General features: G+C 37.5%; 1 protein-coding gene across 2 annotated transcripts in view; it reads left to right on the top strand.

Annotated features, from left to right (window-relative positions):
- Positions 1-14,045, top strand: part of dscamb (Down syndrome cell adhesion molecule b) — a 203,557-nt gene that overhangs the window by 112,540 nt on the left and 76,972 nt on the right. For both annotated transcript variants that reach the window (XM_051864046.1, XM_051864047.1), the window contains exons 4-6: positions 7,178-7,324; positions 9,792-10,070; positions 12,524-12,799. In XM_051864046.1, coding sequence (XP_051720006.1) covers positions 7,178-7,324; positions 9,792-10,070; positions 12,524-12,799 — 702 coding nt within the window. The remainder of the gene's footprint in view (positions 1-7,177; positions 7,325-9,791; positions 10,071-12,523; positions 12,800-14,045) is intronic.

The following is a 14,045-nucleotide window of genomic DNA, read 5'->3' as shown; positions in this document are numbered from 1 at the left end:
GAACGCAAAGTTTCTTGGGGGAACGCAATACTTTTGTGAGAGAATGGTTTGTTAGTGAACTCAAAGTTTCTTGGGGGAACACAATACTTTTGCAAGAGAATGTTTTGAATGTCATAGTTTTACGAGAGAATGTTTTGCGAGTGAACTCAAAGTTTCTCAAGTTTCTCTGGCGAATACAATACTTTTGCAAGAGTCCATCACCATGTCTAGTTAGAGGCTCTGTAGTTTCCCCAAAACCATAGTTACACCTCCATCATTTAAACCACGTTGGTTCAGCAATATAGAACTGTCGTTAATGCCATGCGCAGGTGGTGCTGTACTACCTTAATAATCTAATTGATCGGTTACAGAGTTTTAAAAAAAGTTTTAAAAAAGTTACAGTTACAAAAATCTCATTAACATATAGTTAACATAAGTATATAATAAGTATGTAATTGGATGTATTACTCCCGTAATACTCATGTGGTTCATTCAGTCAGCAGCTTTCTCCACAGGGTCAACGAAATGTTGCTGCAGCGAACATCCCATCTAAGAACGACTTCACAGTTTTTTCACCGGCCCGTTTGCTTTACTTGATGTTTGATTTATTGTGGCTTTAGATACATGTAAATGAAATGAAAGATATCGATTGTACTGCATGTAAGCTTGCTTATTGTGCCCAAGAGTATATCGAAACTATTCTTCTAACCACAGGTCGAGAGCTGTTGTTCCTACCACACAAGTTTGTAATGATGTTTGCAAATGTTCATTGGAACTATGGTTTCGGGAAATGGTGAATCGCTGAACTCTGTTGGTAACGATGGAACTTGCAACCATAGTTTTGCTTCTGGGAAAGGCAGCCCTGGTTGGGAGGCCGGTAACTGGTGCTGCGGTGCCACAGTGTTTACACTTAGTTGTTCCTTCATATTAAGTTGGGATATGACAAAGAGCTACACGTGTTCTTATAGCAGCTCGTTTTGATGTGTGCATGTGAGCTTTATGGGGGTTACAATGACGTTAGCTGTCAGTGTGTCTCTCTAATAATGATAAATGGAGCTTATTACATCAGTGTTAATTTCCCCTCCACAGATTGGTCTCAGATGCTGATACTTATCTGGCACTGATCGAATTGTACGAGTGTAATCGCTGAGAACAGACCCTATTAAAAACCGGGGCCTGTGCATCTGATATCAACTCTTATGGGAGGTCTGATTAGTCATCATGCTCTCTACCTGCTGACATGTCACTATTCTCAACTCTGCAAAAATATTTTTCACTGCCCTCAAATATGCCAGCTGAAAACACAAGCATCTAGACCGATCCTTTTCTAGACAACACATTAATTATACATTAATATCTACCCAATGCAACCATACATTAAAGTCACCATAACCTACCAGTTTTTATAATTTCTTCAGCTAATTCAAATTATCACTTTCTCTATGATCCACATCTTCACAAACACATAAATAGCCAAACAGTCTTCCAATAAACAATTTGTGCTTTAAAAGACATTGATCTGTTGACCTTGAAAAAACTCAAACTAAATGAAATCTGTTCATCATATAAAGGAATGTCTCTTCAGAAGACTAGGATTGAACAGACTGATTCATTTTGCTAACATATTTATTAACTTTTTGAAGCTTGAAAGTTTGGTTGGAATGGACTTTTAATGGAGGGACAGAAATCTCTCAGGTTTCATTAAAAATATCTTCATTTGTGTTTAAAAAATGAATGTAAATTTTGCTCTACAAAAAGTGCACAGTACATTTAAACATTTGCAATTAAAACTTATCGCAAATACGATCATTACCTGAAGGCCAAGTTAGCGCACACACAGTAGGAGTAGTGAGTAGAGAACACACACACACACATTGCAAACTGTGGGATAAAATGCTAATTTTAAAAGAATTCAGCTTGAGTTGGCCTCAGTTGATTTAATTAAAAAAACATGTCTGATATTGTCTCAAAAAATGTTTGAATCTTGCATGAATGCAAGACTCTTGAGTCAGCACTGGTTATTTGTGGTGTATAGCAGAGACGTTTTCTTTTAGCATATGCTATGTTGAGCTAAATGCCAACGCTTAGCACAGCAGAATATCCTCTTGTCTCTTAACGCATTCGAGAGGACCCGGTTCACTAATTGAACTCATTTGATATAAATGTGTTAATTGCTCGAGTTGAGCAAGCGCTGTAATTGGGTCATGATTGCTCTTGCTCTCCTCTTCAGTGCGCACACTTCCGCTAATAATATCAATGAAACTATCATGAGAGCTGTGCTCCTGAACGCAGCTTTTTTTTATCAAATCGCTATAAATAAGGAAGTACCTGCCACTGTGTATAGATTCTGGGATATCGGAATTACAATCGATTATCGCTTTTACGTTTAAACCTATTGCTTTTAGTGGCTCATTAGGCATTTTGATTTGTCTAAAGTTCATCTCGTGTGCGCTTTTGAAGTACTAGCCCACAGAAGTGTGTCGTGATCCACTGGATTTGAATTGAATTTCAATGCTCCCACTTTCTCCCTACTTTCCCAGCATGCAACAGAAATCTCCTGTTGTCAGTCCAGAGGCGAAGGGCCTCTGAATTCATATTTTCAGTCTTTGAAGGAGACGTACACTGCTTTCTCAACTCAGACGCCCTGCTGAGGCATTGTGGGAGCACGATGTCTTGCACAGGTCCAGAACCACATATTGTGATTATTCTGATATTTTGCAGCAGAAATATCAAGGGGTCACTTTTGCATTAAATTATAATCAATCTGAATTAAGAAGGCAAATTTATTTTCATGTTGACTTACCCAGTAAATCATGCACAGAGAATGCAGTATCAGCCTCACTCCAGATGCATGATTATTTCATACGGCACATCATGCACAATGTATTTATCCTTTTGAAATATAGATGAATCATTTCTGTGGCTGCCGGTCATTTTTTTGCATGGTTTGCAACAAAATTAAATAATTTATGGAGGAAATATGAGAGGCTGCCTGTTTGCTTGAATGACACAAGAGCGTAAAACGCAGCGTAAACAGTGGAGTCATGGAACAGATGTGAGGGTTGAAATTGAGGGACCAAGTTTCAGTCTTTCCAACTTCATGAGCTTTTAGTTCATTTATGCATCCTGAACATCTTGAGTATTTTTCTGTGTCATTTTCGACAAATTTTGGAGATGGTTGTGAAGTGGAAAAGGTTATTGTGTTGTGTCTTGGTGCACTACTGGGGCTGCGCTGCAAATGAATTATTCATGCTAAGAATTGGAGAGGAGTGCTGGAAAAAGAGCAAAGAGAACGAAAGACAAAGGATTCGTGAGATAAATCAGTAGATAAATATGTGTGAATGCAACTACTTAATTGCTCAAAACAGTCTTTTCTTTAAACATTTTCTTTAGGCAAAATATAATTTTTGCCATAAAAGACTGACATGTTCTTTATAGGTTGTGTGAGATTTACCCATGTCCTCCTGGCACTTGTATTCAAACTCCACAATGTGTCCCAGTATGTCTGCCGGGTGGCAGGAGGGTTTGTGAGCGGGTTGAAAAATCCAAGTCCAGGGTTAACCAGGAACTCTGACCTTAATCATCTCTGATTAGTGCTCTCATCCCCTGAGGAACAGGCAGTCTGGATCCTGGATTTAACATTGATTAGCTGGGAACATGTTGTCCAGCCTTCTGTCACCCACGTGGAGACGTTTGTTTTGTTTTTTTTAGTTTCAATGAATTTAAAATTTTAGAGCACAAAGGTTACTTACTTCTTAAAGTCAAACCAACAAATCTTTTTATTTTTATTTATTTATTTTTTTTTTATATACAGTTAGGGGGCAGGGAATTCACATGAAAATCTGTGCTAATTTCTATTGAATTTTGTAAAAGCAGATTCAATAAAGGCCTAGTCATGACACGAGTCACAAATAGGAAAAAAAATCATTATTTTGTAGGGATGCACGATATATCGGCCACCATATCGGTATCGGCTGATATACTGTACAGTCAAACCAAAATTTATTCAGACACCTTGAACATTTCATTCATTAATGCAGTTTATTCACTATAGTTTAAAAAAATTGGTAATAAAAATATGACAAGATCTCAAAGTTAAACTGTGTCAGAAAAAAAATAATCTTAATTGTGTCAGATAACAATTAAGCAAAACATGGTCAGGTCAAAGTGTCTGAATCATTTTTGGTTCCAAATTTATGAAGAATTCCACTGTATGAAGAATTTTTTGGGTATAATATGTCACAGTTTACTTTATTTTGCTATCCTTACTTATATAAATGAACTATAGTGTCCTGCACCCACTAGTAAAAATATATCAAAAATATCTTAATGTTTTAATGTTATCGTTGTTGGCCCAATAAGAAAATTTGACCAATATATCAAAGCTGATAAATAATGAATTATTTCCTTCAGCTGAGACACTTCAATTGAAATATTTGAGTACACTAATTTGTACATTTAACTTAAAATTATCGGGTTATCTCAACGTAAACATTTAGCTAGCTATAACAAAATAATTCAGAAAATGCCAACTTGCTAATTTGCTAACAATAGCATGGTATAGCACTTACTGAATGTGTACAGCAATTTAAAACATGTAACATACCTGCTCTCAAACCAAGCAGCATACACCACTTGTCACCATGATGGTAACTCTCCAAAAACTCACATTAACAGAAACTCTTCTAAATTAGCATAACAAAACATTAATCACTACTAAATCTCCCTTACCATTAATCTTGCACAAAAAACATTTAATAACACTAAATTTTAGCATTTTCTATCCCTTTCGAATGCCATGGGCAAAGCATGATGGGAAATTTAAAAAAAAATCCCAGCCCAGTTTCAGTTAAACTTAAGTTAGTCTAAGTTGAAAGAAATGAATTCATACAACTCAAAGCAATGAAACAAGTCAGGTTACTTGAAATATGTCAGTGCTGTGAACTCAAAAGAAAAAGTACTCATAACAGTTAAAGGGTTAGTTCACCCAAAAATGAAAATTCTGTCATTAATTACTCACCCTCATGTTGTTCCTCACCCGTAAGACCTTCGTTCATCTTCAGAACACAAATTAAGATAAAATCTGATGGCTGAGTGAGGCCTGCATTGACATCAAGTAAATTTACACTTTCAAATACCCAGAAAGCTACTAAAGACGTATTTAAAACAGTTCATGTGACTACAGTGGTGCAGCAGTTCAGTGGTTATGAAGCAATGAGAATACTTTTTGTGCACCAAAAAAAAACAACAACTTTATTCAACAATATCTAGTGATGGGCGATTTCAAAATGTTGCTTCATGAAGCTTTATGAATCTTTTGTCTCTAATCAGTGGTTCGGAGCACCAAAGTCATGTGTTTTCAGTAAACGAGGCTTCGTTACGTCAAAAGTGTTTTAAAATTTCAATGGTTCACCACTGGGGGGCGTGACTTTGGCAGTTTGATACATGCTCTGAACCACTGATTCGAAACAAAAGATTCGTAAAGCTTCAAAGCTTCATGAAGCAGTGTTTTGAAATCGCCCGTCACTAGATATTGTTGAATAAAGTTGCTATTTATCACAAAAAGTATTCTCGTCGCTTCATAACATTAAGCTTGAAACACTGTAGTCACATGAACTGTTTTAAATACGTCTTTAGTAGCTTTCTGGGCATTGAAAGTGTTAATTATCTTGCTGTCAATGCAGACCTCACTGAGCCATCGGATTTTATGAAAAATATATTAATTTGTGTTCTGAAGATGAACGAAGGTCTTAAAGGGTCTTAGTTCACCCAAAAATGAAAATTCTGTCATCATTTACTCACCCTCAATTTTTTCCAAACCTGTCTAAATTTCTTTGTTCTGTTGAACACAAAGGAAGATATTTTGAAGAATGTGGGAAACTGAACAGTTCTGGGGCACCATTGACTTCCATAGGTTTTTTTTTTTTTTTTTTTTTCTACTATGGAAGTCAATGGTGCCCCAAAGCAGAATGGTTATAAACTTTCTTCAAAACACCTTCCTTTGTGTTCAACAGAACAAAGAAATTTATACAGGTTTGGAACAAATTGAGGGTGAGTAAATGATGACAGAATTTTCATTTTTGGGTGAACTAACCCTTTAATTTAAATACTCATAACAGTTAATTTAACTGAAGTAATTTGTTTAATTTAAGTTTACCCTACTCAAACCAATTAAGTATTTTGAGCTTTAGGGTTTACAGTGCACGGCTTGAAATTTAATACATCCAAACAGTGTGTGGTGTTGTCAAAATATGCGTGGTCATGTAAATGCATTATCATGGAAATTCTACCAGCCTATTCTATTCTATTCTATTCTATTTTACATGTCAGATCAAAATGTCTCTGTTGAATTTAAAAGTGTGCAAGCTCTCATATATGTTAGGCGTATAATCATTGCTTTCTGAAACAGGGCCCACTTGCAAAACACACCATGAAATAGCTGTGAAATGATATGATCCTCAGTCCCACAACACAGCTCAGCTAATCTAAGAATGGTGCTTATATTTCCTTTCTAATTTTAACCTTTTCAAAACAACAGTGCACAGATGCATTTTCCCAGCTTTCCATTTGCACTGCTGGTAGCAGGTCTCAGACGACTGCATGTAAACTAGGAGCTATAACCCCCTCTAGGGTATCAAATCCTGGACTCTCATTTCTAACTAGGTCAATGCTTGCTATAGCTGCAGACTCTCTATTTCTCCTTTTCTGTCTGTCTCTCTCTCTCTCTCTCTTTTCAACCCCGGTGCACCACAAGATCCATTTCTCATCTCGTTCGCATCAACATCACAGTAATTTGTGTCCATTTACACAGTCATTTGACTGTAAGCAATATAATCCTGAAAATAAATGAATGAGATTTCAAGAACTAACCGTCATAATTGTACCGTTTCTCTGGCTGTGTCTGTGTGAACTGTAAGACTGGCTGCAGTCGTTGAAAGCTTTTCTGTTTCAAGCTCTGGGCGACTGACTGAGCGATCAGCTCGCTTGCAAAACAGTCACGTCCGATAGTTCAATACTGCGCTCCCTCAGGTCTGCCAGCACTGGCTTCAAAGAGACATCACGTGCAGATTCTCTTATCCTACAAAAGCAAGAAATGTTTTATATACATTTGTTTTTGATGGAATATATAGAGTCAAATAACATACTTTAATTGGGGTTACAGCAAGTCTAATCACAATATTTTGCTCTTTTTTTCCAGGATCAAGATATCTTATTACATCCACGGGGGCCTTGTATATTCTGGATGTGCAGTCAGAGGACGCGGTGAATATTTATCGCTGTACCACGCGGCACCGATACACAGGGGAGACCAGACAGAGCAACAGTGCCCGACTGCTTTTATCAGGTGAGGGGCCTTTGTGTTGCTGTCATGGCTTCTCATAAATCAGTAGGTGCATGCCAGAGCTTCACGATTTGGTAAAAAAAAAAAATCATATGCCAATTATTTACACATGTTGTGTGTAAAATTTAAACTACAATAAGATTAAGTAACAAGGGTCACATGATGAAAGTTTTAGTCAACAAATACTTTCTCTGTCTGTATAGAAGCAAAAATGCTGTTAATGTCACAGTCAGCCATTAAAACATATTTGATGTTTAATATATAGGGATTCTGGGCATGGCAACTCAGTGCAATCTAATGATAATTCATAACTTTTTTAACATTTGGTGAGGTGGTTGTGAATTTGTATGAATTTGTGCAATCTCTCTCTGATCGTCCCTGCCTGAGGTTTAGCTCTAGGGGTTTGGTTAAATAACACATTCATATAATAATTACACAACAAAAATTATTTTCTTAGTATTTTTGTCTTGTTTTCCATTACAAATATCTATAAGTTCTTAAATCAAGATGCACTTTCTTGACAAGGAATGACTTAAGATATTAAAACCCATAAGACCTTCGTTCATCTTCAGAACACAAATTAAGATACTTTTGATGAAATCTGAGAGATTTCTGTCCCTCCACTGAAAGCTATGCAACTACTATTTTGATGCTTTAAAAAGTTGAGCTTCTGCAAGAACCAATGAGGTTCATTCTCGTGTGTGACGCAGCACCTTTGAGCTTCAACAAGAACCAATGAGGTTCATTCGTGTGTTACGCAGCACGTTTGAGCTTCTGCAAGAACCAATGAGGTTCATTCTTGTGTTACGCAGCACGTTTGAGCTTCTGCAAGAACCAATGAGGTTCATTCTTGTGTTACGCAGCACGTTTGAGCTTCTGCAAGAACCAATGAGGTTCATTCTCATGTTACGCAGCACGTTTGAGCTTCAGCATGAACCAATGAGGTTCATTCTTGTGTGTTACGCAGCACGTTTGAGCTTCTGTAAGAACCAATGAGGTTCATTCTCAGGTTATGCAGCACGTTTGAGCTTCAGCATGAACCAATGAGGTTCATTCTTGTGTGTTACGCAGCACGTTTGAGCTTCTGTAAGAACCAATGAGGTTCATTCTCAGGTTATGCAGCATATTTGAGCTTCTGCAAGAACCAATGAGTTTGTGGTAGTCGCATAGCTGTCAATAGAGGAACAGAAATCTCTCAGATTTCATCAAAAAGATCTTCATTTGATCTTTGACATTAGGATGAGTAATTAATGACAGAATTTTCATTTTTGGGTGAACTAACCCTTTAAAACAAGAAAAAATATATATCAGTTGATAAGAAAAAAATAATTGTTTTACTTTTTGAATATGTTTATTTTTTTTCTTACTACACTTGCAGATATTTTTGTTCTTGTTCTAAACTTACAATAAACTCGGTTCTTTTCTTTTTTTTACTTCAGAAAACAAGACTTAATGGGTGGGTTGCACCAATAAGGATTAAATTAAGCAAAGTTTAGAACTAATCAAGGATTTGTTGATCTAGGTGTGAATGCACCACTTAATTTTAAACACAGATTAACAAAACAACATGGATTAGAAATCCAACCTGTGATTAAAACATGCATCTACGGTTTATTTTGTCTGCCACAATGGATTCGCCATTGCAATCAAACAGCAACAACATTTATATATTCAGTTTCCGCTTTGATTCAAGAAACTCTCTCTCTGACACAAGTAGCTCTTGCAGATAAAGGATATAAATGTGTAAAATATCAACTGTCTGTATTAACTGCTACTGTTACTGAGAGACAACTACAAAATATGCAGGGTGCTGCGGCTCTGCAGTTGGATACTGTTGCATGAGTCTGGTGTGAAGAAGGCATTAAATAGGAGAAGCGCAGTAGTGATCACTGGCACTCACCTCATCAACTATATTTTACATTTAGTATTTAAAACTCCTCACATGTAAATTTAAAATTAATCCCTAAAAGAGGATAATCTATCTAATAATCTTAATCTATTTTACATTTAAATGAAATCCAGGATCAAAAGGATGCTTTTATTAAGCATGTTCATTAGGATTTTAAGCATAATTGATATAAGTTTGCTGTCTATAATACCTGGATCCTCATTCATCTCAGAGGTATTTGCTTGGCTAAGACTGGGAAGTACACAATTTGAAATTCACAATTTAATCATGGCAGCTCATGGCCACTCAGATCTGCAGCCAGGTTAAAAAACAAACAAACAAACAAAAAACAAAAAAACAACTATATATTTGACATCTTTCTCTCTTCTGACTGCCATAAATGATCTCTCTATATGTTTTTACTTGTAGTTGTTGTAGGCTGATAAATGTGAGGGGGGGAAAGAAAAAAAAAGAGATCAGATTGTAGTAATTGCTGTAGAACATATGGGATGGATGGGTAGACACAGACCTCATTTTCCACTGCTATATAAAGAAAATGTATTTTCTCTCACTCCCTTTTAGAACCTGTGGACTCCGCTCCGGTGATTCTGGATGGGTTTGAACGGAGGGAGGTTATGGTGGGACACCGGGTGGAGCTCCCGTGTAAAGCGTCCGGTCACCCCCCACCCAGGTATCGTTGGCTGAGGGACAACAGCCCCTTAGAATCAGACAGCCGCTACCACCAGAGTGTATCGGGCCTTCTCATCGAGGCCACACGACCCAGTGACGCAGGCAGTTATGTGTGTGAGGTGTGGAACAGCTTCGGGAACGCCAAAGTGGTCGGACGGCTGGTGGTCAAACGTAAGTTATCTTTTAAAGCAGAGGTTCTCAACTCTTGCCCTTTGAGATCCACTTTCCTCCAGTTTAGCTCCAACCATGATCAAACTCACCTGCCTGGAGCTTTCTAGTAATAGTGAAGAGGTTGATTGGCTTGTTCAGGTGTTTGATTGGCGTTGGAGCTAAACTCTGCAGGAAAGTGGATCTCGATGGGCAGAGATGAGAACCCCCTGTTTTAAAGTGAAATTATTTGACATGTATAGCATTCACATTATTACATCTATGAGAACTATCTGAATTTTCATATGTGCCCTTTGACAGTTTGATTTTGAAAACCAAAAAATTCATGTAAATGATTCCTGTAAGACTTAAAGAGTTAGTTCACCCAAAAATGAAAATAATGTCATTTATTACTCACCCTCATGCCGTTCCACACCCGTAAGACCTTTGTTAATCTTCGAAAAGCAAATTAAGATATTTTTGTTGAAATCCGATGGCTCAGTGAGGCCTGCATAGCCAGCAATGACATTTCCTCTCTCAAGATCCATTAATGTACTAAAAGCATTAAAAATATTAATATTATAAAGCGACGAGAATATTTTTTGTGCGCCAAAAAAAACAAAATAATGACTTATATAGTGATGGCCGATTTCAAAACACTGCTTCATGATGCTTCGGAGCGTTATGAATCTTGTGTCGAATCAGCGGTTCGGAGCGCCAAAGTCACGTGATTTCAGCAGTTTGGCGGTTTGACACGCGATCTGAATCATGATTTGACACGCTGATTCATAACGCTGATTCATAACGTACATTAATGGATCTTGAGAGTGGAAATGTCATTGCTGGCTATGCAGGCCTCACCGAGCCATCGGATTTCAACAAAAATATCTTAATTTGTGTTCCAAAGATGAATGAAGGTCTTACGAGTGTGGAACGGCATGAGGGTGAGTAATAAATGACATTATTTTCATTTTTGGGTGAACTAACCCTTTAATACAATTAAAACCAAAATTGCGTTGGCCAAAAAATTGAAGTTGAGCATGATTAGCAAGTACACACATTAGCAAACAACATGATTGTTTGGATGTGCTGTTATTAGTTAACAAGTCTTTACTTGTGCTGTGTTCTATCCAAAGCTGTATATCAATATCTCAGGCTTCCACCTAATGTCCAAGGAATTCCATATCTTAAAACAAAATGGCTACCATTAGGTGTGCTGGTGTTTGTCGACAAGGCAACAAATTGTGTAGGATAAATGATGATATTGTACACCTTCAAAAAGTATAACAACAGAAAATATCCGTTACTAGGGGTGTGACGAGACAGTTAGCTCACAAGACGAGACGAGACACAAGATTGAGTTCACAAGAACGAGACAAGATTTTTACACAGTATTTTTAAGAAATCGTCAGTGACAAAATACATGACTAGATAAATAATCTGCAGGAGCATTTGAAAAAACTAATCATCTTGTAATGAATGTCATTTCAGTTCTACTTCCTGAGTATGAATTATCATAGCCAGTAAAAGACAACAATATCCAAGCACTGTAAAAGGTTTTGCCACAAACTCAACTGACTGGATTCTCTCCTGTATGATTTCATTTGAGTCTCTTCATACCATACTGTACATGATTTATGAGCTTCTACAACTTTTGACCTCTTAACTGAACCACAAATTGATCATTGATTTCTCTTAGTCTTATTAAGTGCAAACAATAAGTGCAACCATAATCAAAGTACTCTCAATATTCAGAGTGCAAATAGAGACATTCAAGCATGATACAGAGCTAAGAGATAGTTACAACTACACAGCCCAGCCTAAGATAGCTTTCATATTGGGAGATATGTGCATGCATCAGGGAACCGCTTTCAAAATGCGGGGTATTGAAATCGCATTTGAATGCATGCTCGCGTTTTACTTTTGATTTCGCAATTGCGCATACTCTGTGAATAGAGAGCGGTGGTGCCGAGCGTGCATTCTACAAAATAAGACATTTATAAGACACTTAGGCTCTGTTGTGCAACAAATCCTCCGCCATGCTCTCGTCAGTCATCTCATCACTTACTCTCATCACATGATCAGTGAACTCTGATTCCTGCTGCACTACGTATGACTCTGCAGCACGTGTTGGATGAGCTGGGTGGGATTGAAGTGTCCGTTATCCAACTGAATTAAATTATTTTTATTTCTATAAAAAGCCAAACGACAGTGCGGCGTAATGTAACTGTAGCAGTGGCATTTTCTATCCTAATTTCACCCTCGCACTCCATCATGGCAATATCGCGAGACAGCTTTTCACCTCAATGAGAAATCTCTTCACATTTTAATCTCGCGAGATCTCGTGGCACGAGATATCGTCACACCCCTATCCGTTACCACGTTTTACTCGCTTGTCTCTGCAAACGAATTTTTTTGAATTTAGACTAAATTATTTTATTTAAATGTGTATTTATGTGTGCTTCCATCTACCCCAGAGCCTCTGAAAGCAGTGGTGAGCCCACGGAAGGTGAGAGGCAGCGTGGGTAGCCAAGTGTCTCTGTTCTGCAGTGTGACTGGTTCTGACGAGTATGACATCACCTGGTACAGGAACGGTGAGAAGATCTATCAGGGTATAAACGTACGTATCACGGGCATCAACAACGAGAACCTGGTGATGGAGGGAATGGCCAAGAGTGATGGAGGAGCGTATCAGTGCTTTGCTCGAAATGGCAAGATGTCCACCCAAGACTTAGTTCAGGTCGTCTTGGAAGGTAAGTCCATCTTGGAAGAAAGAAGAAGAAATGGTGTAATGCTTGTTAGTGTTAAATTACTAAAAGTAATCTCCATTCTCCATTGACTTATTCTACTTAAATCCTACCCTTGCAAGTTTGTGTTTATCTGCATCCACTTTTGAGTGCAATGCACACATCTCAAAATCCAATCAAAAACTGATGCATATGAACCAAGTCCTCACCCTACGTTTTTTCTTTTTTGATAATTTATAACACCCAGATGTGCATCACAATACGGAAAAGATCAGTCGCTACTTCTATTTCAACTATAATTTTTAATGACCTGTGAAATTGCAGAGTGCTACTATGAACATACTGTGGTGTAACTGTGCATGTGTTTTAATATAAGCCTGCACTGGACTCTACTGAAGCTACTCAGCCCTGCAGCTGAAAAGATTTGTTGCTTCAGCTCGGTTGCTGGGGCAACTGTCTCCTATTGCCACAAAACTGCATAAAGAGGATATTGATAATCTATAATGATGTTAAAAAAAAACAGGATGATCAGAGGGTAAAGATTTCGATGGCACTAAGCTTGAAAACATAGCTGTTTCTTGCTAAGTGTCATGATATAAGAAAAGGGGGCTGAAAAGATTTGCAAGAAATGTCTGGCTAGGTGTATTGTTTTTTTTTTCATCATCCGTAATTTACTGAGAATGTGAAGAGGCAGTTTCATAATCCCTTTTCTATGTGTTTTGTTATGATATTGAAATGTTATGTCTCAAATTGATTAATCGCATCTTACAATCGCACAGCTACAAGTGTGATTTTGCGTTTATACAACAGTTCGACGGCAGTGTGTAATTAAATAAGAACAACAGCGGATGGTCTTTAAAAACTCAAATCTCAAGTTGACAGTTTAACAGTTGAGCCCAAGCCTCCGTTACTAATTCTAAAATGTCACTTCAGAACTAGTAACAAAGGAATGTTGAGTTGCTTCATTAAAGCTTATTGTATAAAGTAGAGCATTATGGTATTCTTAGAGAGAGATCGACTAAACGAGTACCTGCATCTGATATAGCATTCATTCTTCAGGTCGATGTCCATAATATATCCATTATAAAAAATCAGTTTGAATGTCCGCTGAGGAAAGCGTCTTTGTCCTTTTAAAAGTTAAGAAGATTTCCCACAGCGCTAAAACAACTTCACTCATAAAGAGAGTCTTTGCCTCATGTAATGGCATAATAATGCAACTTTCACTGATACTGTTGACGGACCCTTTCTCAAT

The sequence above is a fragment of the Ctenopharyngodon idella genome, chromosome 15 (assembly GCF_019924925.1).
Source record: "Ctenopharyngodon idella isolate HZGC_01 chromosome 15, HZGC01, whole genome shotgun sequence".
In the NCBI taxonomy this organism is placed as follows: Eukaryota; Metazoa; Chordata; class Actinopteri; order Cypriniformes; family Xenocyprididae; genus Ctenopharyngodon; species Ctenopharyngodon idella.
The sequence above is the reverse complement of the archived record's forward strand: the minus strand, read 5'-3'. Positions and strand labels throughout refer to the sequence as shown.